This window comes from Oncorhynchus mykiss, chromosome 17 (assembly GCF_057628025.1).
Source record: "Oncorhynchus mykiss isolate SJ-2025 chromosome 17, ASM5762802v1, whole genome shotgun sequence".
Lineage (NCBI taxonomy): Eukaryota > Metazoa > Chordata > Actinopteri > Salmoniformes > Salmonidae > Oncorhynchus > Oncorhynchus mykiss.
This window is the reverse complement of record NC_143038.1, coordinates 13,771,888-13,797,453: the sequence shown is the minus strand read 5'-3', so window position 1 is coordinate 13,797,453 and position 25,566 is coordinate 13,771,888. Positions and strand designations below refer to the sequence as shown.

The following is a 25,566-nucleotide window of genomic DNA, read 5'->3' as shown; positions in this document are numbered from 1 at the left end:
TGAGGAGTGGCTTCCGTCTGGCCACTCTACCATAAAGACCTGATTGGTGGATTGCTGCTGAGATGGTTGTCCTTCTGGAAGGTTCTCCCATCTCCACAGGGGAACTCTGGGGCTCTGTCAGAGTGACCATCGGGTTCTTGGTCACCTCCCTGACCAAGACCCTTCTCCCTCCGATTGCTCAGGTTGGCCGGGCGGCCACCTCTAGGGAGAGTCTTGGGGGTTCCAAACTTCTTCCATTTAAGAATGATGGAGGCCACTGTGGTCTTAGAGACCTTCAATGCTGCAGAATTTATTTGGTACCCTTACCCAGATCTGTGTCTCAACACAATCCTGTTTTGGAGCTCTACGGACAATTCCTTCAACCTCAAGGCATGGTTTTTGCTCTGATATGCACTGTCAACTGGGGGACCTTATATAGATAGGTATATTCAATCAAGTGAATTTACCACAGGTGGACTCCAATCAAGTTGTAGAAACATCTCAAAGATGATCAATTGAAACAGGATGCACCTGAGCTCAATTTCAAGCAATACCAAAGGATCTGAATACGTATGTAAATAATGTATTTCTGTTTTTTATTTTGAATAAATTTGCCAACATTTCTAAAACCCATTTTCCGCTTTGTCGTTATGGGTTAATGTGTGTAGATTGATGAGGACATTTTTTGACTTAATCAAATTTAGAACAAGGCTGTAACGTAACAAAATGTGGACAAAGTCAAGGGGTCTGAATACTTTCCGAATGTGCTGTATACATCCCCAGGAAGAAAAGGACAGTTTAAAAAAAACAATAATCTGACAAGCAACCAATTAGATGTGGTAATTTTCACATTGTCATACATTCTTAGAATGTTTGGGAATTACGGCATATGTGAAAATTCTATAGCAATATAGAGTGGGAAAGCAGCCGTACATTTGGACAATTAATAGACCATGGCAGTAAATAAAACCGGGGGAAAAAACATCTATCTTGTCCAGGAATGGAATCTACACAGACGGTGCGTTATAGCCAATCAGATCTACAGTAGACCTTTATACAAACAAGCCATTTGCCACACGGGCCTGCCATCATTCACTTTGAATTGGACTATGTGTTTTTACAGGCAGTTGCAGTAGCACAACTTTAGATCATTAGAATGCATTCGCCAAAAGCCACAAATTACACATGAATGGATTTCTGCAAAAATGTAAACACCACGGGAGTCCACTTACATTTGGGAACTTTACAGTCCTATTGATCAAACAACCATGACAAGGTAGGCTCTTGTCTCCCCCAATTATGCACATCAACAACAAGGTCAACATCTAATGCAAGCCAGAACAAGATGAGCTAAAATCTAACGAAGGAACACTAGATAAACCCTCTGAAACTTTTAAAAAATCTAGTTGGCCATCAAAATTGCACTGATAAATGATGGAGAATTGTAGCCTCCTCGTCCATCTGCAGCTTGCCTGCCAGTGCATGCTTGCCCCAACAAAGCACCCAAGCTAACGGTCTAGAGTTGGCTAAATTGATAGCTAGCCACTTCCAGACACAAATGAGAGAACACCTCACTCTGACAATTTTACTCACCGTAGCAGAGCTGGTTGGGCTGTTTTCATGTTATCTACAGTAGAGCGTTTCTTTTGCCTATGTTTACTGACACGGTCATATTCAGCAGGTGTTGCGCGTTTGTAAATTCATCAGTTGTTCAGTGCTATGTCAGAGTATATAGTCAGTGTGAATTTACGAATGCAAGAAATATGCTAATTGTATCACAGTATAATAGTTCTGGCTAGCTAACCAAATAACACCTGCATCTCTCGCTGTGTATAGCCACCGAAATATGATATGAGGGGAAAAAGTCACACTCACCCACTCCTCCAATGGCATGAGAGGACATCTTCCTAGCAACTCTAGCTAACGTTAGGCTCTGTGTTTTTAGCTTGCTACATAAATGGATACTCTAACCTATTAGCCACGTTGACTGACTTGTGATCATTGCCCTTGCTAGTTTGATTGTATTGACCTTTCCAGCCTCAGTTACATTCATTTGTTTTTGTCCAGAATATTGAGTCATTGAAACTGAAACAGTACATCCCGAATGGAGGCAGCAAACAATGTACCGGCACCAAACAATGTACCGGCAGCAAACAATGTACCAGGCCAGCTGTGATTTACAACCTGATAGCAATATTTTTTGAACTACCAAGAAATGTATTGGTGAATTATATTATTCATTGCATTGAACGGCATTCATCTATTCAGCCAACAATGCCTTAGTGTGAGTCATGGAACGTTGAGTCAAATATAACCTATTTGTAAAACCTCTTATAAAGTTGGTTTTGTAGCTTAATAACCTGGAAATTGTATATTTTTGACTGATATTATGATTGTCTGTTTGTTTCTGCAAAGTAGTTCAAATGCTATATGTTCCACTTTAAACTTTAGGTCAGGTTACTGTGTGCTAAATGTGAAATGTTTTTTTGCAATGGGAAGTAATAGTTGTACATTTTGATTGTGAAATGCTTAATGGCTGTGTTTTTGTAAACTTATGATTGGAACCTACTGGCTTATTATGTCTGAGTTTATGGACTGCTTATCCTTTAACATCATGCTGTGTGTGACTGCAGTCTTTCCATCTGCCCTATGCGGTGGTGTAGTGGTGCCTAGAGAAGTGGGTATACTCAAATGTTGCCAGAACGTTCCCAAACGGCCCGCCCAGCGAAGGAAAAGCACCATGTGTGAAAAATACTATGTTTTCCTGTTGTTTTTTTTTGTTTTCCAAAACATTTTTAAGATATTCACTCCCACAATCACACATTATTTTTTATAGAACGTGATGGTCTAAATCTACAACAATGCTTAAACCACATCAATGTGATTTCATGGGCCTGTCAGGGCCTGGCTTCCCAGTGATTGGGCCTCTGTCCACAAAGGCCTATCAATGTCTACGCCCCTGATGCAAACAGTGGATGATGACAATTGCGCATCACAAATAGCCGACTAACCAACACTTCGGACTAAACTTTTTCAATACCTTGTTTGCATTACCCATTGTTCCTTAGTTAGCATTTACTGGTAGAGATCATAAATTGAAACGTCTTTCTTACCCTACCGATATTAAAACCAGTTGAGAGCTGCACACTCTTGCTGCCTGCAGATTATATCTCGTTGAAACTAGGCTGTGTGCGTTGAGTTTATTTTTATTGGGACAGTGCACATTAATCAAGGTTTCAGTAAAAGTGCCGGTTTTAGCCAGCCGGCTAATTTTTAACCACAGTCCCTGGTCAGGTTATTAAAAACAATTACAATAACAATACAGACAATCAATCAGCAGTGAACACACGCAGAGCAACATAGGACAAGCAATACGTAGTATGCAGACAAAGCAACATAGCACAAAAAGCAACACGACAAAATCCACAAAAGCAACATAGTGTTCCCACACCTCACAAACTACAGACAACATTGAAAGCGGCAATACACAACTATGGATTATATTCACAAATCTGATTGGCCTTTAGCGATGTATTCATGTTTTTTGTGAAAGTGTGATAGGTAGTGCAGTTGTGTGTGTCTGATGGCAATGACTTCCAAACATGGGCAGCTCTCACAGAGAAAGCAGATTGATTAAAGGTGCTTTCCTACAGTCACCTCTCATGGCAGACCTTGTGGATCAGCTACCATATGTTTGGGTTTTCTGTGTAGCGGGGGAGCCAGGCCATTTAGGATCTTGAATACAATACATGGGTCGGTGTATTGCACAAGATTTTCCAACTCAGGAGCTCAGGAGGTGCGGTGCGAATGTGAATATATTTCATGTACTTTGCGATTGTGTAGGCTATTTTGTGCATAATTTCTCTATTGTACTACATAATTGATACATTGTACACCTCCACTACACTACTTTGATACGCATCAATAGGGACTACGAAATTAATATGAGCAATGACCACTGACAAAAAAAATCGTATACATACGTTGCGTATACTGGCCGTGTTTTACAAAAAGTGCACTTTCCTATATGATTGTGCTGGTATTACGGTTGCTGTCCTTCCAGAATCTCGAACCTGTCACACAATGAAGGCCTATAGGTTCGTCTCTGCGCAATCATGCCTATAATATATATAAAGGCTCTTAATAACATAATCAGGTTTCAAGAAAGGAGTGTATCGATTATGACTGGCGAAGGGATTGTATGCGCTGACTGAATGGAAATCGGTAATTATTCGTTTTTTTACTCCGCTTGTCTCGGGAAGAAATTATGAGTTCTCACTGTCGGAGACCGAGTCAAGACCGAGTACAAATGTCAATGACACCGAGACGGTCAATACGTGGTCTCGAGACAGAGTACTAACGTGACAACACTGGGCAGAGGCAGCAGAAACACTCACACATACTGTGTTACATTTATTTTGAAATAACTTCAATACCTACAAAAATATATCTCAGTGACAATCTGCTTTAATATTTTTCTTCTTTATCAATGTCACAAAAATGAACAAAAGCGTTTTGAAAGGATTCCTGTTCAGCATTCTACCCCCCCAAAAAACAGGAGTACAGCCCTCCTTAACTCGTAGTGGTATGAACTTGTATGACACCTAAACAATAGTGCCTGGCAGATGTGTATTGTGTACACTCGAGTTGTGTAGCAAGCTATTTGGATGTGGAAACGTTTCATACAATCGTCGGGCGCCCACTTTACGATTGGTGATAGCTACTAGACGTCAAATGCGGCAGGTAAGAGGATAGCTACATTTCTTAGTTTTGACAAATTCAAAAAAACAAGCGTTCATTAGCCACTTCCTGTATCACATCTGGCCAGTCTTGGCCGCAGTCTAGCAGTTAGCAAACTGGCTACATGTAGATTTCTAACGTTAGCTAATACGTCTCAAATTAAGCGAGGATTTAAACAACGCTCTAGAATCTTGCTAGCTAACGTTAGATGTTTATCGTGTGTATTTTTGCATGTATTGTTTGACTACATTGCGAACTATTTTACGCTAGCTAACATTAGCCAGCTACGGTAGTTAGCTAACGTTAGAACTTTGTTTTTGTTGCTCGCATTTCTTTTGTCCTTTCTAGTGTCAGCCACGATCGTCAAATAAAGGCAATTTAAAATATTGCAGCCTCGCGCCTGCTATGAGATCACCCTAACAAAAACTAGTGGGGTAAAGATGGCTGCAGAGCTCTTTCCCACCAAGAAGCTGGCCCCAGCATCCTCAACCAAAACAGCTGTGCAGCAATACCAGCAGCAGAACCTGAATAACAACACCATTCACAGCTGCAACTGGCAAGGGCTCTATCCTACCATCCGAGAGAGGTAGGTGAGCCCAGTAAGCAGTAGTTAAACTGGGATTCAACTGCCTTTTGAGGGGAGACGATGTGTACATTTTAATAGATTTAAAATGAACAAAGAAAACACATTTCTTGGGTCTACCAGTTCTTACATGCAGATACTGAAGTCAGAATGTGATGCCATGGACACGGTTTATTAATCATATGACTCGTGCTTTCATAGGAATTCAGTCATGTTCAACAATGAGTTGATGGCAGATGTTCACTTTGTTGTTGGCCCCCCAGGAGGGACTCAGCGAGTACCTGGGCACAAGGTAATCAATCCCCTTTAAACCTGTCCAACATATGTGTGTACTTCACTGAGCAAGACAAAACACATGTACAGACAGATGAGTCTACTAAATGACCAAAATGTTAAATAAAATGCAATTAGATGTCTCCACACCAGTCTCTTTATGCCAAATCCTTTTGCAAATATCTACATTTATATATGTGCAAATGTATATTCTCTCCACCTTCTATCCCTCATACATCCTCCCACCATAACTTGCTCCCTCTTTGCTTCCCTTCCTTTTATCATGTTGTCCCTCAGTATGTGCTGGCTGTGGGGAGTAATGTGTTCCACGCCATGTTTTACGGTGAACTGGCAGAGGACAAGGAAGAGATCCGTATCCCTGATGTGGAGCCTCCCTCGTTCCTAGCCATGCTGAAGTACGTGGCCGGTTCCTCCTGACATCTCATTAGATGCAGTCCCAGTGTTCATTGTACATTTCAGAATGAGGGCGACCTTAGTTCATTTGAAATGTAGGCTGATTCGTGGTCTTTGCAAGTAAGCTATAAAGGAAAATTGCCTCTGACTGAATGATGGGACCAAGTTTTTTTCCAGATGAAAAGTTTTACTTGGCCGTATTCAGGTTAGAATGTGTTCCTTTGAATATTCAGCTGACAATGCAATGGCATGTGAAATGATATAGTTAGCCTTCCCATAAATGAGAAGTTGAAGTGAACTTGTCGCGCTCTAATATGACTCTCCCCACTCTGGTCTGGCAGGTACATCTACTGTGACGAGATCGACCTGTGTGCTGACACTGTCCTGGCTACGCTCTATGCCGCCAAGAAGTACATCGTGCCCCACCTGGCTCGGGCATGCGTCAACTTCCTGGAGACGAGCCTGAGCGCCAAGAATGCTTGCGTTCTGCTCTCCCAGAGCTGCCTGTTTGAGGAGCCCGACCTGACGCTGCGCTGCTGGGAGGTGATCGACGCCCAAGCCGAGCTGGCGCTGCGCTCCGAGGGCTTCACAGACATCGACTCGGTGACCCTGGAGAGTATCCTGCGCCGCGAGACGCTCAATGCCAAGGAGATGGTGGTGTTCGAGGCGGCATTGAGCTGGGCTGAGGCCGAATGCCAGCGCCAGGACCTGACGCCCACCATTGAGAACAAACGGCTGGCGCTGGGCAAGGCCATCTACCTGATCCGCATTCCCACCATGACGCTGGATGACTTCGCCAACAGTGCGGCACAGTCGGGCGTGCTGACGCTCAACGAGACCAATGACATCTTCCTGTGGTACACGGCTGCCAAGAAGCCTGAGCTGCTGTTTGCCAGCAAGCTGCGCAAGGGCCTGGCGCCGCAGCGCTGCCACCGTTTCCAGTCGTGCGCCTACCGGAGTAACCAGTGGCGCTACCGGGGCCGCTGCGACAGCATCCAGTTCGCCGTGGACAAGCGAGTGTTCATCGCCGGCTTTGGCCTGTACGGCTCCAGCTGTGGTTCAGCAGAGTACAACGCCAAGATTGAACTCAAGAGGCAAGGCGTGCCGCTGGGCCAGAGCCTCATCAAGTACTTTTCAGACGGCTCCAGCAGCACATTACCAGTGTGGTTTGAATACCCTGTGCAGATCGAGCCCGACACATTCTACACGGCCAGCGTCGTGCTGGACGGCAACGAGCTCAGCTACTTTGGCCAGGAGGGGATGACTGAGGTACAGTGTGGCAAGGTCACCTTCCAGTTCCAGTGCTCCTCGGACAGCACCAACGGGACAGGTGTGCAGGGGGGGCAAATACCTGAGCTCATCTTTTACGCTTGAGGTGTCGAATGTGAGGGAAACATAACCCTCCATCTTTACTGCCACAGTAAATGCACCCCTCCGGCTGTTCAGAAAGCATCAGCTCTTAGCTATGGCTTTAAAAGTATACCTGGTTAGGAAAAAACAAACATATCCAATTTATTGTGGTGGTTATTTAGTTCACTATACAATTGCCTTATGAGTATGTCGGACCTAGTGTGACTGGGTTGCAGTGACCAAATATTTTCTTATAAAGGATAGGTCATAACACATTTAACACTTTTCACACATTTTTGTTCTACTGTTTATGAAGCACAGTTCTCATTTAACAAGATTATTAGTGTGTTGCAGGTAGCTTAAAAAAAAACAACTTTTTTTTAAAACTTCAAACATTCCTATTTTTTTTTAAAGAAAACACTACAACTTGAAAACAAAATATTTCAACCTGTGCAAGAAACTCGACATTGATATAGAGGATACTTAATGTATAATCAAATATTTTTGTACTTTGTAACTTGATAAATTGTTAAACATTTTGATGGTGCAATTTCTAAAGATTTTGTATTGTTAATATTGTTACCTCAATCCAAGTATCCCCTTGGGTTTTCTGTGAGATGAATAAAACTGAGAACAAGACAAAAACGCAATGTAAACCTGTGCTGAGGTTTAAGATACATGAGTATGTTGCCATCTCAGTATATAGCTAACTTTTTTTTGCACTACTATTGGTCCTCTTTTCAAACGGGACAGCCTTTTTGTATCTCGCTTACCGGTACATTCATTTAGGGCTTTTAAAAAAAATGAATGAATCAGTATGAATTGTTGAAGAATGAGGTTCCAATGAGAATGTTGCCATGCTGTGAGGTTGACGGTATCAATGGACCAATGAATGTACTGTTGTTGCATATAGAAAATACAATTAACCAGTTCTCTAAAATTGTGTGAAGTGTCTTTTTACATAAAATAAGTATTTTAAAGGGCTCAGACTGGGGCTATAGAGCAGGTTTGTATAATGTAAATCAAGAGTAAAAAAAATACTATTCAGAGATGTATCAAACCACCATTTACTGTTGGCAGTCCCTCAGAACATGGTTTATACAAGTGTCTCAATGTTAATTAGCATATTTTCACATTCAAATACACAAACTATTCTATCTTCAACTTTGTGTTCCTGATTAGGCCTCTTTTGTAGAGTGATAGTTCACAATAAAAGTGGGCAAGGCTTGTCTCAGGCCTCACACACACCAACAGTATCTTCATCAAAGAGATAGTGTAGCGTAAGGCCGCTGCACATAGCTGCTGGTTAAGAGCAGTCCATAGCTTTTCACCCAGAAACGTAGTCCTCAATAGTCCAGTTAAAAATATCTATATGGTCTTCTGTTTCTTTCGTGCTTGAAACTGCTCCGTTTTGTTCTTAATAGACTTGATGAGCATGGACAGTCCGGGGTCCATTTTCTTGGTGGGTTCAGCCACCGCCTGGCCACTGGCATCGGTTTCCTGTTTCTTTGCTCCCACTTCCTGTGCGGGCGGGGCCTGTGAGCTCTTGAGTGCCTCGTCCTGGTCGCGCTGGCGCTCCTCCCTTCGCCGCTGCTTCTCGACCTGGATGCTCTGGGTGGCCTTGGTCTTCTTGTAGCCCGGGTCGGACGGGTCCAGGTTGTAGAGGTGGGAGGTGAACATGGCCTGGAAACGAGGGTCCTTCACATCCACCTGTCAGAGAGAAGAGATTGGGGGGTGAGATTTCATTGAAGTCTATAAAAAATCCTCGACAGTAAAACAAATTATGCATCTTAAGGCAACAGAAAAATGGTCCTTAATTAATGTTAATGAACTTTGGCAAAATTGTATGTGTAACCAATTCCACCTTATTCCAGGAAATGTAACCTACACTCCCCTATCAATAAGTGTATTCATGAAGCCTCTGATTTGAGACTTTACAAAATCATTAATTGATGTCAATGGGAAACGATGGTAAAAAAAAGAAAAAAGAACCACTTCAAAATACTGCCTGTTGAGTACAAGCTATTTCTTTGCCATGAAAAGAAACCAAAAGGCTGCTCCGACCTGGAAGTCGTCCTCCTCCAGGCTGGTGTTGTCCTTCTTCAGAAGCTTCTTCCTCTTCTTTTTGCTCAGGTTCTGCTCCTCTACGATCTTGTCGTAGTTGAAGTGTTTGTGCTTGTCGTCGTCGTCCATGAGCAGGGCCATCTCAGCCTGTGGTTTTATGGAGAAATAAAATAGGTTACTTTTGTTTAGCTTACTCACGAACCGTGTCAAGACATCTGCTCACAAAACGTAATGTGCAACGTCCTGAATACCAGTAACAGTATTAAGTCCATTGCATTAGTGTATACGAGTGCTTTCAACTCCACGTCACTGACACCTACCTTTTGTTTCTCCAACTCCTCCTCCTCTTCAGCTGTCCTCTCCTCCACCTTTTTGTTTTTCTTGCTCTTTGCTTTCTTTTTCAGATCTGGGAGTTTAGGAAGAAAACAAGTAATGGTCAAATCATGCATAAAAGCATATTGTGATTCGTTTTACCAGTGCACTCGAGTAAATGTGGCAACTGATTGAGTATGATTCACGACGCGACTCACCCATAGAACCAAGCTCTTCAGCAAAGAACGGGTCATCAAAGTCCACGTCTGCAGGAAGCTCATCGCCACTGAGGTCTGAATCATCAGATTCCTGAAGGAAAGGAGAAAAAAAAGTCTGTCACCCTCCAATACAATGTGTGTGAGACATTTAACAACCTTCTTTAATCTAGTGATCTCACCTGCTTTCCTTTGGTCTTTTTCTGCTTTTTCTTGTCCTTCTTCTTCTCAATGAACTCTTCCCAGGGTGTCAGCTTGTCCTTTCCTTCTAGCTTCTCCTTCACCAACTGTTCAGTTGTCTCCTTCAGTCCTGAGGTGAGGAAGATGGGAGTGTAATTGAGGCTGCTTAGTGGTTGGTTGTGCCAACTAAATGCAATTTGTATTGACGAGTCAAAGTCACAGTCTGACAACAAAAAGTTGCACTGTCTGACATATGGGGAAAGGTCGCACTGACATAATGAAAAGTTGCACTACTGACAATGAAAAAGTCTGTCTGACACAGGGGAATTTTTTATTTGTCCCTACCTGGCACCCATGTGATCTCCATCTCCATGCCCTTGTCCTCCTTCTTCTGGTCTTTCTCCTGGATGCTCTTCAGCATCTCTCTGTATTTCTCTATCTGCTTACCGCTGCTCTGCTTCCCTTTCCTGACCTTCTTCTCCACCTCCTTGCTGGCCTCTTCTGGCTGTTTAACTAGGTGACCAAAAGGGGAAATAAAAGTCAACGCAACAAACATAAGCAATATACATAAAATAACATCTCTCCTTTAAATTACAGTAATAGTGATTTGTCCCCGTTGGCAATAATCTACCAGCACAAAGAATAATACCCTTAAAGTGAGGTTGTCCTTCGAGTATACAGGTTTGAAAGGTATTTTATAAAAGCTAATCAAAATCACTTCAAGTGTTGTTTTCTTCTTACCCTCTGGAAGCTCCTCTTCCTTCTCCATCTCCACTCCATCCTCATCATCGCTGGAGGAGGCCAGGTAGGCGTTGAAATCCATCTGTAGCAGCTCGTCCTTGTTGAACTTCCTGTTCATGGCAGTGACACGCTCATGGTCTGTCTCGTCCCAGGTCAACTCCACCTGGGGTGGAAAACACACAATAGGTCATAAATGTAAACAACCTGAAATATAACTACAGAGTCCTTTCTCAACTAAAGAAGATGATAGGACTAGAGGAAAATGTACGAGATGCAAATATTCAGCAAAAAATGTCACCCTGAACAATGAATATTTATTCATTTTAAAACATTTAAAATGTTTTTAAAAACATTTTAAAAAACGCAACATGTAAAGTGTCCCACGTTTCATGAGCTAAAATGAAAGATTTCCCCAAAATGTTCCATACGCACAAAAAACTAAATTCACAAAAATTTTAGGCACAAATTTGTTTATATCCTTGTTAGTGAGCATTTCTACTTTGCCAAGATAATCCATCCACCTAACAGGTGTGACATATCAAGAAGCTGAATAAACAGCATGACCATTACACAGGTGCGCCTTGTGCTGGGGACAATAAAAGGCCACAAAAAAAAAAATTGTCAGACAAGTTTGGTCTCAAGTTTTGAGGGAGTGTGCAATTGGGTGGCCTTGGTCTTCTTGTAGAGCTGTTGCCAGATAACTGACATCCGGCTTCTTCACCTGCAGGACTGTCTAAGACCAGCAACTCGACACAGCTGATGAGACTATGGGTGTGTTCACGGATTAATCCCGGTTTCAACTGTACCGGGCTGATGACCGACAGCGTATATGGCGTCGTGTGGGCGAACAGTTTACGGATGTCAACGTTGTGAACAGAGTGTCCCATGGTGGCAGTGGGGCTATGGTATGGGCAGGCATAAGCTGCGGACAATGAACACAATTGCATTTTATAGAAGGTAATATGAATACACAGAGATATCATGATGAGATCCTGAGGCCCATTGTCATGCCATTCATCCGCCTCCATGACCTCATGTTTAGCATGATAATGCACAGCCCCATGTCGCAAGGATCTGTACACAAATCCTGGAAGCTGAAAATCTCCCAGTTCTTCCATGGCCTGCATACTCACCAGACATGTCACCTATTGAGCATGTTTGGGATGCTCTGGATCAATGTGTACGACAGTGTGTTCCAGTTCCCGCCAATATCCAGTAACTTTGCACAGCCATTGAAGAGGAGTGGGACAACATTCCACAGGCCACAGTCAACAGCCTGATCAACTCTATGTGAAGTAGATGTGTCACGCTCCATGAGGCAAATGGCAGTCAAACCAGATACTGACTGGTTTTCTGATCCACGCTACTACTTTTATTTTGTAAGGTATCTGTCACCAACAGATGCATATCTGTATTCCCAGTCATGTGAAATCCATAGATGAGGGCCTAATTTATTTAAATTGACTGATTTCCTTATATGAAGTGTAACACCGTAAAATCTTTGAAATTGTTGCATGTTGTTTTTATATTTTTGTTCAGTGTACTGCAGGACCATCGCTCCACAGGTGGTAAGCCTGGGACCGACCATGGAGGAAATATTGCTATGACCATAAGAGATTATTAGACAGAGTGTGTCTAACCTTTGACGTGGCTGCTGCTGTGGAGGTGAAGAGCTTGGGGGTGTAGGCAGACAGGTCCACGTCTGCGGCTAAGTCCTTTGGCTCCTCGTCAAACGTCACATCATCAGGGATAAACCTGTTCCCACAGAAAAGAGGGACCACCACAACAGTTAGCATGGGAGAATAGCGACATCCTAATGTTTAGAATGAACCAGCAGCACCGATAATGGTATCATGCTAATAAGTAGTTAGCATGTACAAACGCAATACCTTGATGTACGATGATATACTGGTAATATATTAAGCAAGGATAAGATTCCTCACTATGTGTGCCATTATGTTATTCTATGTATTGATAAGATGTTGTGTACCACCTCTCTTTTGAGGACAGCTTCCTTACCATGCTTTACGTTATCAAGTTATACAGAACATTCTATTACACTTTTATTTAACACATTCTCCTCCAGTGTACACTTCAGTATAAATGAGTGTCTGTCTATTCCCTCACCGCAGGTCCAGGATGGAGCAGCTGCTCTCGTACTCAAAGCCGTCACACTCCTGGTAGATTTTAGCAGCTGTGTCAAGCGAGTCGCACTCCACCACCGCATAGTAGTACTTTAGCCGCTTGAATTGGTAGTCCCGCATCTTCTCTCTGTAAATCCTGCAATACACAAACACATAAATGAATACCAATTCACTTTTCATAGAAACTATTTCACTGCCTACCTTTGATCTGTTAGGACCACTACATTTTATCTCTGGTTAATTTCTGGTTGAACAATACAGGGAGGATAGGGATGTGTGAATGGGGTAGCTAGATCATACATCTCCTCCTCTGTGTCTTTGTCCGGATCCTCCGACAGGGCCATCAGCTCCAGGGGACCCTGGGTCTGTTCCTGCTGAACCCGCTCCTTCCCAAACTCTGAGGGGTAGATCTAAACAAACACAGTGTTAAACATACACAACATTTGTGACTTGGTCTGGTGAAGCAGTGTCACTTCCATCATATTTGAGTGACAGCCAGCAGGCAAATTAATCTAGCCTTACCTTCACAGAGAGCACAACCCCTCCTTTAGGCTTGAAGGAGTTAAACAGAGCCAGCAGGTCCTTGGCTTTCATCCGGTCCCAATCCATGTTACACACGGCCAGCCTTTGTGTTACCTGTTGTGGTAAAAAACAACATTGGAACATGCCATTTCTTATGTCATTTAAGATGACGAAAGGAAATGAGAAGAGGAAGTCCCTCTGGACAATTGAGACACAGCCTTAGACCTCCTCACCTCCTCACTCCGCGGCGCGTCCTTGCACAGCTCGCCCCAGTCGTGCTGGATCTCCTCCTCCTCACGTTTCAAGATGGCTTCCACATCATCATCGTCATCGTCGTCCTCATCCGAGCTGGTCTCCACATTGCCTTTCCCCCTGGCCAGATCAGGCCCGCTGCTGTTACTGTCCTCATCTGACTCTGAACCGGACTCGTCCTCGGAGCCGCTCTCCACGTCACTCTCCACATCTGCTTCATCCTCGTCATCGTCTTCCTCATCCTCACTGCCGTCTGAGATGCTGGCCGCCTGGTCCACATCGTCCCCCTCAACGTGAGGCACCTTGTCATCTTCCTCACCTGTAAAAACAGCATGTATTGATTCAAAACAATGAGTATATATATATATATACACACATACATATATATACATACACATATATATATACGTATACATATATATACATATATATATACACACACACACACACACACACACACACACTTGAAGTCGGAAGTTTACATATACCTTAGCCAAATACATTTAAACTCAGTTTAATCCCAGTAAAAATGTAATCCTAGTAAAAATCCATGTCTTAGGTCAGTTAGGATCACCACTTTATTTTAAGAATGTGAAATGTCAGAATAATAGTAGAGAGAACTATTTATTTCAGCTTTTATTTCTTTCATCACATTCCCAGTGGATCAGAAGTTTACATACACTCAATTAGTATTTGGTACCATTGCCTTTAAATTGTTTAATTTGGGTCAAACGTGTTGGGTAGCCTTCCACAAGCTTCCCACAATAAGTTGGGTGAATTATGGCCCATTCCTCCTGACAGAGCTGCTGTAACTAAGTCAGGTTTGTAGGCCTCCTTGCTTGCGCATGCTTTTTCAGTTCTGCACACAAATTTTCTATGGGATTGGGGTCAGGGCTTTGTGATGGCCACTCCAATACCTTGACTTTGTTGTCCTTAAGCCATTTTGCCACAACCTTGAAAGAATGCTTGGGGTCATTGTCCATTTGGAAGACCTATTTGTGACCAAGATTTAACTTTTGTACCTGTGTCCTCCAGCATCTTCACAAGGTCTTTTGCTGTTGTTCTGGGATTGATTTGCACTTTCCGCACCAAAGTACGTTAATCTCTAGGAGACAGAACGCGTCTCCTTCCTGAGCAGTATGATAGATGGGTGGTCCCATGGTGTTTATACTTGTGTACTATTGTTTGTACAGATGAACGTGGTACTTTCAGGCGTTTGGAAATTGCTCCCAAAGATGTACTATACTTGTGGAGGTTTCCAATGGTTTTTCTGGGGTCTTGGCTGTTTTTCTTTTTCTTCCCCATGATGTCAAGCAAAGAGGCACTGAGTTTGAAGGTAGGCCTTGAAATACATCCACAGGTACACGTCCAACTGACTCAAATTATGTCAATTAGCCTATCAGAAGCTTCTAAAGCCATGACATCATTTTGTTGTTTAAAGTTGTTTAAAGGCACAGTCAACTTAGTGTATGTAAACTTCTGACCCACTAGAAATTGTGATACAACGAATTATAAGTGAAATAATCTGTCTGTAAACAATTGTTGGAAAAATTTGCCAAAACTATAGCTTGTTAACAAGAAATGTGTGGAGTGGTTAAAAAACAAGTTTTAATGACTCCAACCTAAGTGTATGTAAACTTCCGACATCAACTGTATATATCTGAAACAATTTCTGAAAACCTGTTTCCACTTTGTTATTATGGGGTATTGTGTGGAGATTGATGAGGATTTTAAAATGTTTGATTCAATCCATTTTAGAATAAGGCTGCCATGTAACAAAATGTGGAAAAAGGGAAGGGGTGTGAATACTTTCCGACTGCACTGTATAAAGTCTCCACTTGGCTGCAGTAGCAGCTCTGCTAGGACTGAGCAAGCAGGTCAAAGTAAAACCGTCATCATCTCTAGACTGCCTGTTACGCGAATGCAGTAAGCCAAGGTAAGCGGCTAGCTAGCATTAAACTTATCTTATAAAAAACATTCAATCATAATCACTAGTTAACTACACATGGTTGATGATATTACTAGATATTATCTAGCGTGTCCTACGTTGCATATAATCTGACTGAGCATACAAGCATCTGACTGAGCGGTGGTAGGCAGAAGCAGGCGTGTAAACATTCATTCAAACAGCACTTTCGTGCGTTTTGCCAGCAGCTCTTCGTTGTGCGTCAAGCATTGCGCTGTTTATGACTTCAAGCCTATCAACTCCCGAGATGAGGCTGGTGTAACCAAAGTAAAATGGCTAGCTAGTTAGCGCGCGCTAACTACAGGGACGGAAGCTATACTGTTACACTGGCAATACTAAAGTGCCTATAAGAACATCCAATAGTTAAAGGTTAATGAAATACAAATGGTATAGAGGGAAATAGTCCTATAATCCCTATAATAACTACAACCTAAAACTTCTTACCTGGGAATATTGAAGACTCATGTTAAAAGGAACTACCAGCTTTCATATGTTCTCATGTTCTGAGCAAGTAACTGAAACGTTAGCTTTCTTACATAGCACATTTTGCACTTTTACTTTCTTCTCCAACACTTTGTTTTTGCATTATTTAAACCAAGTTGAACATGTTTCATTATTTACTTGAGGCTAAATTGATTTTATTGATGTATTATATTAAGTTAAAATAAGTGTTCAGTATTGTTGTAATTGTCATTATTACATAAAAAATAATTGTTATAAGTATCAGCGGTATCGGCGTTGAAAAATCATAAATCGGTCGACCACTAGTCAGAAGGTCATACAATAAGGTCCCCTCTTCTACTTACCCTCCTCACACAGTCTGACTCCTTTGATAGGCTGGTCTCCTTTAGGTCCACTCTTTATGGACTGTGAAGCTTTTCCTTTCTTCAGAGGCTTTTTAGGCTCATCCACTACCTTATCCTCTCCCTCCACAGAGCCCAACTTCGCTTGGGTCTTCTTTTTCTTCTTCTCCTCCTCCTCTTTATCCTTTCCATCCTCCCTTTCCCCCTCAGAGTCAGAGAGATTGTAGAAACGTTTCAGGTCCTCAGAGGAGGTGTGGTTGACGGGTCGGCCGCGCTTGTCGACCGTGTACTTGAGCTTGAAGCGATCGTCGTGGAACATGGACTGGAAGCGCTTGTCAATCTTGATTTTGTGCTCTTTCTCTGGCATTTCCCAGAAGCGGGGGTCCTTTTTCACTTTTTGGAAGCGGACATCGGCGCTTTGGTCCTTTTTGGAAGCCATGATGGCTAAGTCGTCGGAGCAATATCTATAAAGAGGACAGACAGTTTGTCAATGGAAGTTATTACATCAAATGATATATTTGTCACGTGCCGAATGCAACAGGTGTAGTAGACCTTACATTTTAAGAAAATACCTAAAAAAAATACCCAAGGCAAAAGAAAACCACATTTTGACATTAATTTCATAGCACTCTCTTGAATTGCCTCATTTTCTATACATTGTACAGCAGCAAGTGAACACTACATTATAGCATATGTGACAGAGCCAGAGGCCATCTCAACTTTAAAGTAGTCCATTTTCTTCTTCACGGTTGGCTGATCCCTTCTAATGACCAGGTTGGACATGACTCAAACTGGATAATCAGGAGGGATCAGCCAATGAAGTTGGAAGTCCCATCCAGTTGACTACATTAAAATGGTGGACGCCCTCAATAGCGCTTCCCATGCTAAAATGACCTTTTGGCCACTCGAGGCCTCTATCATTCTCTATGGGCACCCGAGCTAGGTAGTTAGTTAGTTAGCTAGGTAAGCTCAGAATGACATAAGCTAATTCCCACTCTCTATTAGTCCTAATAGGTACACTGTACCACAATGCAATACCCTGGGTGCATAATACTATTCTAACGAGTGAGTGTTTTATTGCATAGCTTACAAGCAAGCTAACACTTTTGATACATAAGTCAGACACACGAGTCAGATATGTAAACAACACTTGATAAGGGCCATTCCAAGACCTGCAGTTAGCATAAGGAACACAATTCAAAGTGTAAACTGAGAAATATTTGGCAGAGATAAAGAGTGCAAAAGTATTTTGGTGAATAGAGACTTACCAAAACAACTTCTCCAGTGAAATCGAACCAATATCCACGTGTTCTCCCAGCATGCACCACTTCCGTGACCTTTTTCTTGTCCCACCCCTTTTCGCAATACGGCAAGCCAGGAAGTACAAAACCACAGTTCAGTCCATATTCAATACATAATGTATTCAAATTCAATACATACATTTAGCAATATAAATGTATCGTTCGAGATTTAAAATGAAATCAGCACCATATGCATTAGCCTTTACAACAAGAAGAGGGGGTAGAACTAGTGAACAGACTTAAATCCAGTTCCACATTTTCTATCAAATGAATTAAAAAACAGTTCCATATTTTCTGTTTGTCCACTTTTATTTATTTATTTATTTCACCTTTATTTAACCAGGTAGGCTAGTTGAGAACAAGTTCTCATTTGCAACTGCGACCTGGCCAAGATAAAGAAAAGCAGTGTGACACAAACAACAACACAGAGTTACACATGGAGTAAACAAACAAGCCAATAACACAATAACACTGTGACGAGGTCAGTCAATGGGGACGACTGGAAGAACACGCTCCAAAAAATATATTTGTTGTGCAATGGTTTGCTACGTATTACTGTAAATGGTTCGTTAGTCTGTAAACAATTAGTAAAAATGAACAATGCAATAGGTAGTCGTTTTCTCAATGGTAGTTGTGTCTGCCGGAGAGTCTTGAAAATATGCGGCTTTAGATGTCTGGTCCTTCAGCAATATGATGCAGCTCATTCACAAATAAATGTCATGACAGCTCATTCAAGGTTTCCACCGGTGAAAGAGTTGACTTCTTCCAAAATTCGGCGTTTTCAATGGACTGGAATTCAGATGCAGTTGTCAGGCAGGGCTGGAGGTACAATTAATGTATTTGACACGACTATGAAGAGGAGTCAGAAGAAATGGGCTGCATCAATACAAGACAGTGACAAATATGACTATCTGAAGAGATGAGGTATACAGTAGCTGTATTTGTATGGGATAGTTTGTCCCGTCCTAGCTCTCTTTTATCCAAGAAAATATATGTGTTCTGGTACTGTTCATATTCATTTGCAGGTTGGAAGCAGAGTTGCAAACAGGGCCTATGACATTGCAAGTTAAGGCAACAGAAGTTGTGATGCATGGACATAGTCTATGAAAATTGTCACATTCATGGCACTGTTGTTGAAATTGAAGTGTATATCTGTGCTTGTGAGGGTGTGTATTTTGCTGACATTTTGGAGTTATTTTCACAGGACATTTCCTTTGGCATTGGACATTGGCTGTGGGAAAAGTCACATTGCTGAGCATTTGTACAAAGTAGCCTTCAATGGTTGCTCATAAACAGGCAGGCAGCTTTTTAAACAATAACAAAGCATTCCCCGCCCCTGTTTCGGTAGAAAGTTGAGGGATGAGGCTGGAGAAATGTAACCACTCTCAAGTGCATAGACAGAGCTATGGCTGCAACATATCCATGATATTCCAATTATAGTTTTAACAATGTTTTGAGGCTATATTGTGTTTGTTTACTTTTACTTTGTTGACAAACATTGGAGTAAAATAAGCTTATACATGTTTTGGGTTCTGATGGGGTACAACAGTTGAACTAAGCTTATGAGGCATTTATTAGCTGTATTTGTCAAGAATCAATGGGTACATATTAATTTATAAGTCCAAAAATGGATGTAGCAACTGCAAATCGCCCCTGTTAGGGAAAATGTTAACTCACTATGTATGGCTGAATATTGAATTGTGCTTTTCTTTTCAGGAAGTAGTTGAGCAGCTCTTCTTAATTGGCATCTCAGAAAAGTCTTTGGTGAGTTAAATCTTCTCCTTATATCCCTTTAAATTACTAATAGGAATTCTAATATGTATTTCTGTTAGAACATCCATAGCCTAGGTGGAATGATTGGGTTTTTGAGCAGAGACCACTAATTATAGATCAATAGATTGATAGAATGGTCTGTAAAATCAGAGGCATGTTATGGAGGGACTTCTGTTTTTTTGGGGATGATCTAACGCTCTTCTCGCTCCTCAGAGAAACACAAGAGAAAGTGAGATCCCTACCCACTGTGTCATGGCCGATGAAGAGTTTCTGCCCTTTAAAGAAAACACATTTGATCTGGTGGTCAGCAGCTTCATCTGGTGGTCAGCAGCTTGAGGTGATTTGGCCCTGTAGATGTTTCTGACATAATATTCCATTTGAGCCCTCCATGTCCTATTTCCCAGGGTTTTGTGTGGCTTACTTGCAGCATGCATTTATCTAGGACTGTGTGTTTCTCCTGTTTAGCCTACACTGGATCAATGATCTCCCTGGTGCCTTGGGACAGATAACTGACAGCCTCATATGATTTTTTACATCAGTACTTTATTGTCTATTGCCGGCTGTTTTTTCAAATACGTTTCCTTCTTATAACAACATAATTACACATAGGATTCAGGATTACAACAATCCAGGTTTTTCAGTCTGTATCGCTGTGCTCTCATTCTAATCCCTTTCCTTTACCAAAGATCAACCAGGTCCTGAAGCCAGATGTGGTGTTCATGGGGGCCATGGTGGGCGCGGAGACCCTGTACAAGCTGCGCTGCTCTCTGCAGCTGGCTGAGCTCGAGCGGGAAGGGGGGTTCTCCTACATGGCCGTCACAGACCTGGGCATCCTGCTGGGCCAGGCAGGCAGGCAGGCTTCAGTATGTTGACAGTGGTGAGGCCTTGGGTTTCCTTGCCATAGATATACAATATAGGCTAATATGAGTGTTCTATTTTATCCTGTGGTCCTAGCTGTGATACTAGCGATTAGCGCAAAATGATAATGTTTGTGGCAAGCGATCATATTGCATTTTATTTTTCTGTAGGACATTGATGAAATTCAAGTGCACTATCCTGGGATACTTGAGGTCATGAGTGACCTGCAAGGTAGGTTTACTGTATACCACAGTTATACTGTTGTAGATCTGTGCTTTTTGTTCATACTGAGTTTTTATAGTTTAATTGTTTCTATTCTATTTTTGTTCTATTCATCATCTCAGAGGTGATTTGGCCCTGTACATGTTTCTGACATAATATTCGATTTGAGCCCTCCATGTCATATTTCCCAGGGTTTTGTATGGCTTGTATGGCTTACTTGCAGCACGCAATTATCTAGGACTGTATGTTTCTCCTGTTTAGCCTACACTGGATCAATGATCTCCCTGGTGCCTTGGCCATTAAATCATGTTTAGTGCCCAAATGCTGAGTTTTCATCGTTGTTTCAACTCTCTAGGGAGAGCAACTGCACTTGGAACAAGAAGTCCATGTTGAACAGAGACACCATTTTAGCTGCAGCTTCAATCTACCAAGGTGAGCTACATAGTGGAGAAAGACGTACTTGAAATGAAACCGTCTTATACTATTATTATTATCATCCACACAGTGCATTCGGAAAGTATTCAGACCCCTTGACTTTTTCCACATTTTGTTACATTACATACAGCCTTATTCTAAAATTGATAAAATATTTTTTTCCCCCTCATCAATCCACACACAATACCCCATAATGACAAAGCAAAAACAGGTCTTTAGAAGTGTTTGCACATTTATTACAATATAAAAAGTAAAAATCACATTTACATAAGTATTCAGACCCTTTACTCAGTACTTTGGCAGCGATTACAGCCTTGAGCCTTCTTGGGTATGACACTACAAGCTTGGCACACCTGTATTTGGGGGGATTCTCCCATTATTTTCTGCAGATCCTCTCAAGCTCTGTAAGGTTGGATGGGGAGCGTCACTGCACAGCTATTTCAGGTCTCCAGAGATGTTTGATCGGAATCAAGTCTGTGCTCTGGCTGGGCCACTCAAGGACATTCAGAGACTTGTCCCAAAGCCACTCCTGCTTTGTCTTGGCTGTGTGCTTAGGGTTATTGGCCTGTTGGAAGGTGAACCTTTGCCCACGTCTGAGGTTCTGAGTGCGGCAGGTAGCCTTGTGGTTAGAGCGTTGGGCTAGTAACTGAAAGCTTGCTAGATCGAATCTCCGAGCTGACAAGGTAGAAATCTGTCGCTCTGCCCCTGAATAAGGCAGTTAACCCACTGTTCCTAGGCCGTCATTGTAAATAAGAATTTGTTCTTAACTGACGGTAAAAAAAAGATTAAGATGAACAAAGTACATCTTAGAGCATGTACTTTGGCTCTTTTTGTAATTTGTTCATCTTAATTAAAGAAACATTTTTTTTACCCCCTTTTTCGTGATATCCAATTGCAATATTTTCTCATTGATGCAACTCCCCAATGGGCTCCGCAGAGTCATGCGTCCTCTGAAACATGACCCACCAAACCACGCTTCTTAACACCCGCCCGCTTAACCCGGGAAGCCAGCCCACTGTTCAACTGACGACCGAAGTCAGCCTGCAGACACCCAGCAAGGAGTCGCTAGAGCACAACAAGCCAAGTAAAGCTCCCCCGGCCAAACCCTCCCCTAACCCAGACAACGCTGGTCCAATTGTGTGCCGCCCTATGGGACTCCCGATCATGGCCGGTTGTAACACAGCCTGGGATCGAACCCGGGTCTGTAGGGACGCTTCAAGCACTGCAATGCTGTGCCTTAGACCGCTGCGCCACTCGGGAGGGCTCTGTTCATCTTTTCCTTGATCCGGACTCGTCTCCCAGTCCCTGCCACTGAAAACATCCCCACATGATGATTGCCACTACCATGCTTCACCGTAGGGATGGTGCCAGGTTTCCTCCAGAAGTGATGCTTGGTATTCAGGCCAAAGAGTTCAATCTTGGTTTGGCAAACTCCAAGCGGGCTGCCATGTGCCTTTTACTGAGGAGTGGCTTCTGTCTGGCCACTCTACCATAAAGGCTTGATTGGTGGGGTGCTGCAGAGATGGTTGTCCTTCTGGAAGGTTCTCCCATCTCCACAGAGGAACTCTGGAGCTCTGTCAGAGTGACCATCGGGTTCTTGGTCTCCTCCATGACCAAGGCCCTTCTCCCCAGATTTCTCAGTTTAGCTGGCCAGCCAGCTCTAGGAAGAGTCTTGGTGGTTCCAAACTTCTCCCATTTAAGAATGATGGAGGCCAATGTGTTCTTGGGAACCTTCAATGCTGCAGAAATGTTTTGGTACCCTTCTCCAGATCTGTGCCTCGACACAATCATGTCTCGGAGCTCTATGGACAATTCTTTCAGCTTTGTTTTCCAAATCATGTCCAAGGCCAGCACCCCGGAGTCGCCTCTTCACTGTTGACGTTGAGACTGGTGTTTTGCGGGTACTATTTAATAAAGCTGCCAGTTGAGGACTTGTGAGGCATCTGTTTATCAAACTAGACACTAATGTACTTGTCCTCTTGCTCAGTTGTGCACCGGGGCCTCCCACTCCTCTTTCTATTCTGGTTAGACCAGTTTGCACTGTTCTGTGAAGGGAGTAGTACACAGCGTAGTATGAGATCTTCAGTTTCTTGGCAATTTCTCTGCAATTTCTCGCATAGAATAGCCTTAATTTCACAGAACAAGAATAGACTGACAAGTTTCAGAAGAAAGTTATTTGGTTCTGCCATTTTGAGCCTGTATTCGAACCCACAAATGCTGATGCTCCAGATACCCTAGTCTAAAGAAAGCAATTTTTGCTTCTTTAATCAGAACAACAGTTTTCAGCTGTGCTAACATAATTGCAAAAGGGTTTTCTAATGATCAATTAGCCTTTTAAAATGATAAACTTGGATTAGCTAACACAACGTGCCATTGGAACACAGGAGTGATGGTTTCTGATAATGGGCCTCTGTACGCCTATGTAGATATTCCATAAAAAATCTTCAATTTCCAGCTACAATAGTCCTTTGCAACATTAACAATGTCTACACTGTATTTCTGATCAATTTGATGTTATTTTAATGGACAAAAAAATGTGCTTTTCTTTCAAAAACAAGGACATTTCTAAGTGACCCCAAACTTTTGAACGGTAGTGCATGTAATTTAAAAAATAATAATAAATAAATCCCTTTAACTGAAATTGAAAAAGCATGACCCCCCCCCCCATTTTCCTCTAGGTACCCATTCTGTACATTTTGATCAATCCCTAAGCAGAAGTAACTCTTATTTCAAACTTCTGCTTTAGAGAAGTAATCACCAACTTTGGTCCTGGAGAGCTGCTGGGTGTGCAGTGTTTTGTTCCAGCCCAGCACAAACACACCTGATTCAACAAATCTTAATGAGCAGATGAATCGGGTGTGTTTGCGCAGGCTTGGAACAAAATCATGCACAACCAGCAGCTCTACAGGTACCAGTTGTTTTAGATGCTGATACTGTATTTGATTGATTTCCCTCAGAGATGTATGGGATGTGAGAATGGGTCTGTTCCTGCAACATTTGAGATCCTCTACATGATTGGTTGGAAGCCTCATGACTCACATGTGTGTGATCTTCGCTCATATGTTTACAAATTATATTTGCGGAAATATGTCAATGGTAAAGATACAATGTTTAATGCTCTTTTGTTTTTGGCAGGCGAAACCAGCTAAAAGAGGCTCTGCGAACGTGTCTTTTGGGGACCCCTCGAAGGTCCAGCCAGCCATCAACTAAAGACAAGTCGTAGACGAAACATCTGCAGCCGTTGCATAAAGGAAATGAAACAGCAATGAAATTAAAGTGCAGGGTAAGTTCCAAAGTAGATAGGTGACTGTCTCCCAAGAGATGTCCACTCAGTGACATCAGTCAGATGTCACCGTTTAGTTACAGTGTATCACTTTACTAATACTATCAACAGAAATTCAGTGTAAGCCAGACAGTGATTGAGAAAGGCTACAACACTGTGTTGTAACAGTGACTGATATACATGCTGCATGACAGATCATTTGTTTCTCACCAATTAATAGCAAATGCATACATTTCTACATTACATTTATCATTTGGTGTCTTGTGTTCCTGTCTTACCATGCTTCATGTTCTTAAAATAAATGCTATGATATTTAATCTCCACTTTATGCCAGATGATGGATTGTAATGTGTACTGTTTATACAGTGTGTACATCTGAAGGTAATACTGTATGTCAGAAGTGGAAAAATTTGTACTCAAATGCCAAATGTGGTGAAAGAGCTCTATTTTCATGTCATCTGACCATAAGCACCGCCTGTAGTTTGATAAACGGCATTGGTATTTGGACCATCAAGAGCATCCTCACTGGTTGCATCACCACCTGGTATGGCAACTGCTCGGCATCCTACCGTAAGGTGCTACAGAGGGTAGTGCGACAGCCCAGTACATCACTGGGACCAAGCTTCCTGCCATCCAGTACCTATATACTAGGCGGTATCAGAGGAAGGCCCAAAAAATAGTCAAAGACTCCAGTCACCCAAGTCAGACTGTTCTCTCTGCTACCGCAGGGCAAATGGTACCGGAATGCCAAGTCTAGGTCCAAAAGGCTCCTTAACAGCTTCTACCCCCAAGCCATAAGACTGCTGAACAATTAATCAAATGGCCACACGGACTATTTACATTTACCCCCCCCCCCCTGCCTACATGTACAAATGACCTCAACTAACCTGTGCCCCTGCATATTGACTCGGTACCCCCTGTATGTATATAGCCTCGTTATTGTTATTCTGTGTTACTTTTTATTACATTTTTTACTTTAGTAAATATTTTCTTAGCTGTATTTTCTGAACTGCATTGTTGGTTAAAGGCTTGTAAGTAAGCATTTCATGCTATTCAGCGCATGTGACAAATAAGATTTGATTTGATGGCAACCGGTGCTATGGTCAGATGGCATGAAAATATAGCTCTTTGGCCACGCACACGAGTTGTGGGTTTG

The 25,566-nt window shown here is 42.4% G+C and overlaps 2 protein-coding genes across 5 annotated transcripts; one reads left to right on the top strand and one right to left on the bottom strand.

Annotated features, from left to right (window-relative positions):
• Positions 1-4,040: 4,040 nt before the first annotated feature.
• On the top strand, positions 4,041-8,279 carry LOC110493742 (BTB/POZ domain-containing protein 3). 4 transcript variants are annotated; one of them, XM_090204871.1, is made up of 5 exons: positions 4,041-4,722; positions 5,112-5,305; positions 5,504-5,594; positions 5,873-5,991; positions 6,331-8,279. In XM_090204871.1, the coding sequence occupies exons 1-5, from the start codon at positions 4,714-4,716 to the stop codon at positions 7,361-7,363; spliced, it is 1,446 nt and encodes a 481-aa protein (XP_090060997.1). In that variant the 5' UTR covers positions 4,041-4,713; the 3' UTR covers positions 7,364-8,279. The 4 variants fall into 4 exon arrangements, with proteins under 4 accessions (XP_090060997.1, XP_021423868.1, XP_090060999.1 ...); XM_021568193.3 differs by having other exon boundaries at positions 4,314-4,722; positions 5,068-5,305; XM_090204873.1 differs by having other exon boundaries at positions 4,571-4,722; positions 5,068-5,305; positions 5,873-6,194.
• Positions 7,633-17,906, bottom strand: LOC110493741 (ESF1 homolog). The gene is made up of 14 exons (XM_021568192.3): positions 17,807-17,906; positions 16,542-17,002; positions 13,751-14,088; positions 13,518-13,631; positions 13,296-13,405; positions 12,979-13,131; positions 12,492-12,606; positions 10,852-11,014; positions 10,456-10,623; positions 10,113-10,240; positions 9,934-10,024; positions 9,724-9,809; positions 9,404-9,550; positions 7,633-9,049 (listed from the first exon to the last, which is right to left on the bottom strand). Exons 2-14 carry the CDS (start codon positions 16,975-16,977, stop codon positions 8,708-8,710), a joined length of 2,391 nt encoding a protein of 796 aa, XP_021423867.2. The 5' UTR covers positions 16,978-17,002; positions 17,807-17,906; the 3' UTR covers positions 7,633-8,707.
• Positions 17,907-25,566: the final 7,660 nt, after the last annotated feature.

Coding starts and splice junctions, on each gene's coding strand:
- LOC110493742 (XM_090204871.1), top strand. Junction 5,306..5,503: donor TATCCTACCATCCGAGAGAG/GTAGGTGAGCCC, acceptor GTGCTTTCATAG/GAATTCAGTCATGTTCAACA. Junction 5,595..5,872: donor AGCGAGTACCTGGGCACAAG/GTAATCAATCCC, acceptor GTTGTCCCTCAG/TATGTGCTGGCTGTGGGGAG.
- LOC110493741 (XM_021568192.3), bottom strand. CDS start 16,977: ATGGCTTCCAAAAAGGACCAAAGCGCCGATGTCCGCTTCCAAAAAGTG. Junction 14,089..16,541: donor AGTCAGACTGTGTGAGGAGG/GTAAGTAGAAGA, acceptor CTGTTTTTACAG/GTGAGGAAGATGACAAGGTG. Junction 10,624..10,851: donor GGAAGAGGAGCTTCCAGAGG/GTAAGAAGAAAA, acceptor TTGGTCACCTAG/TTAAACAGCCAGAAGAGGCC.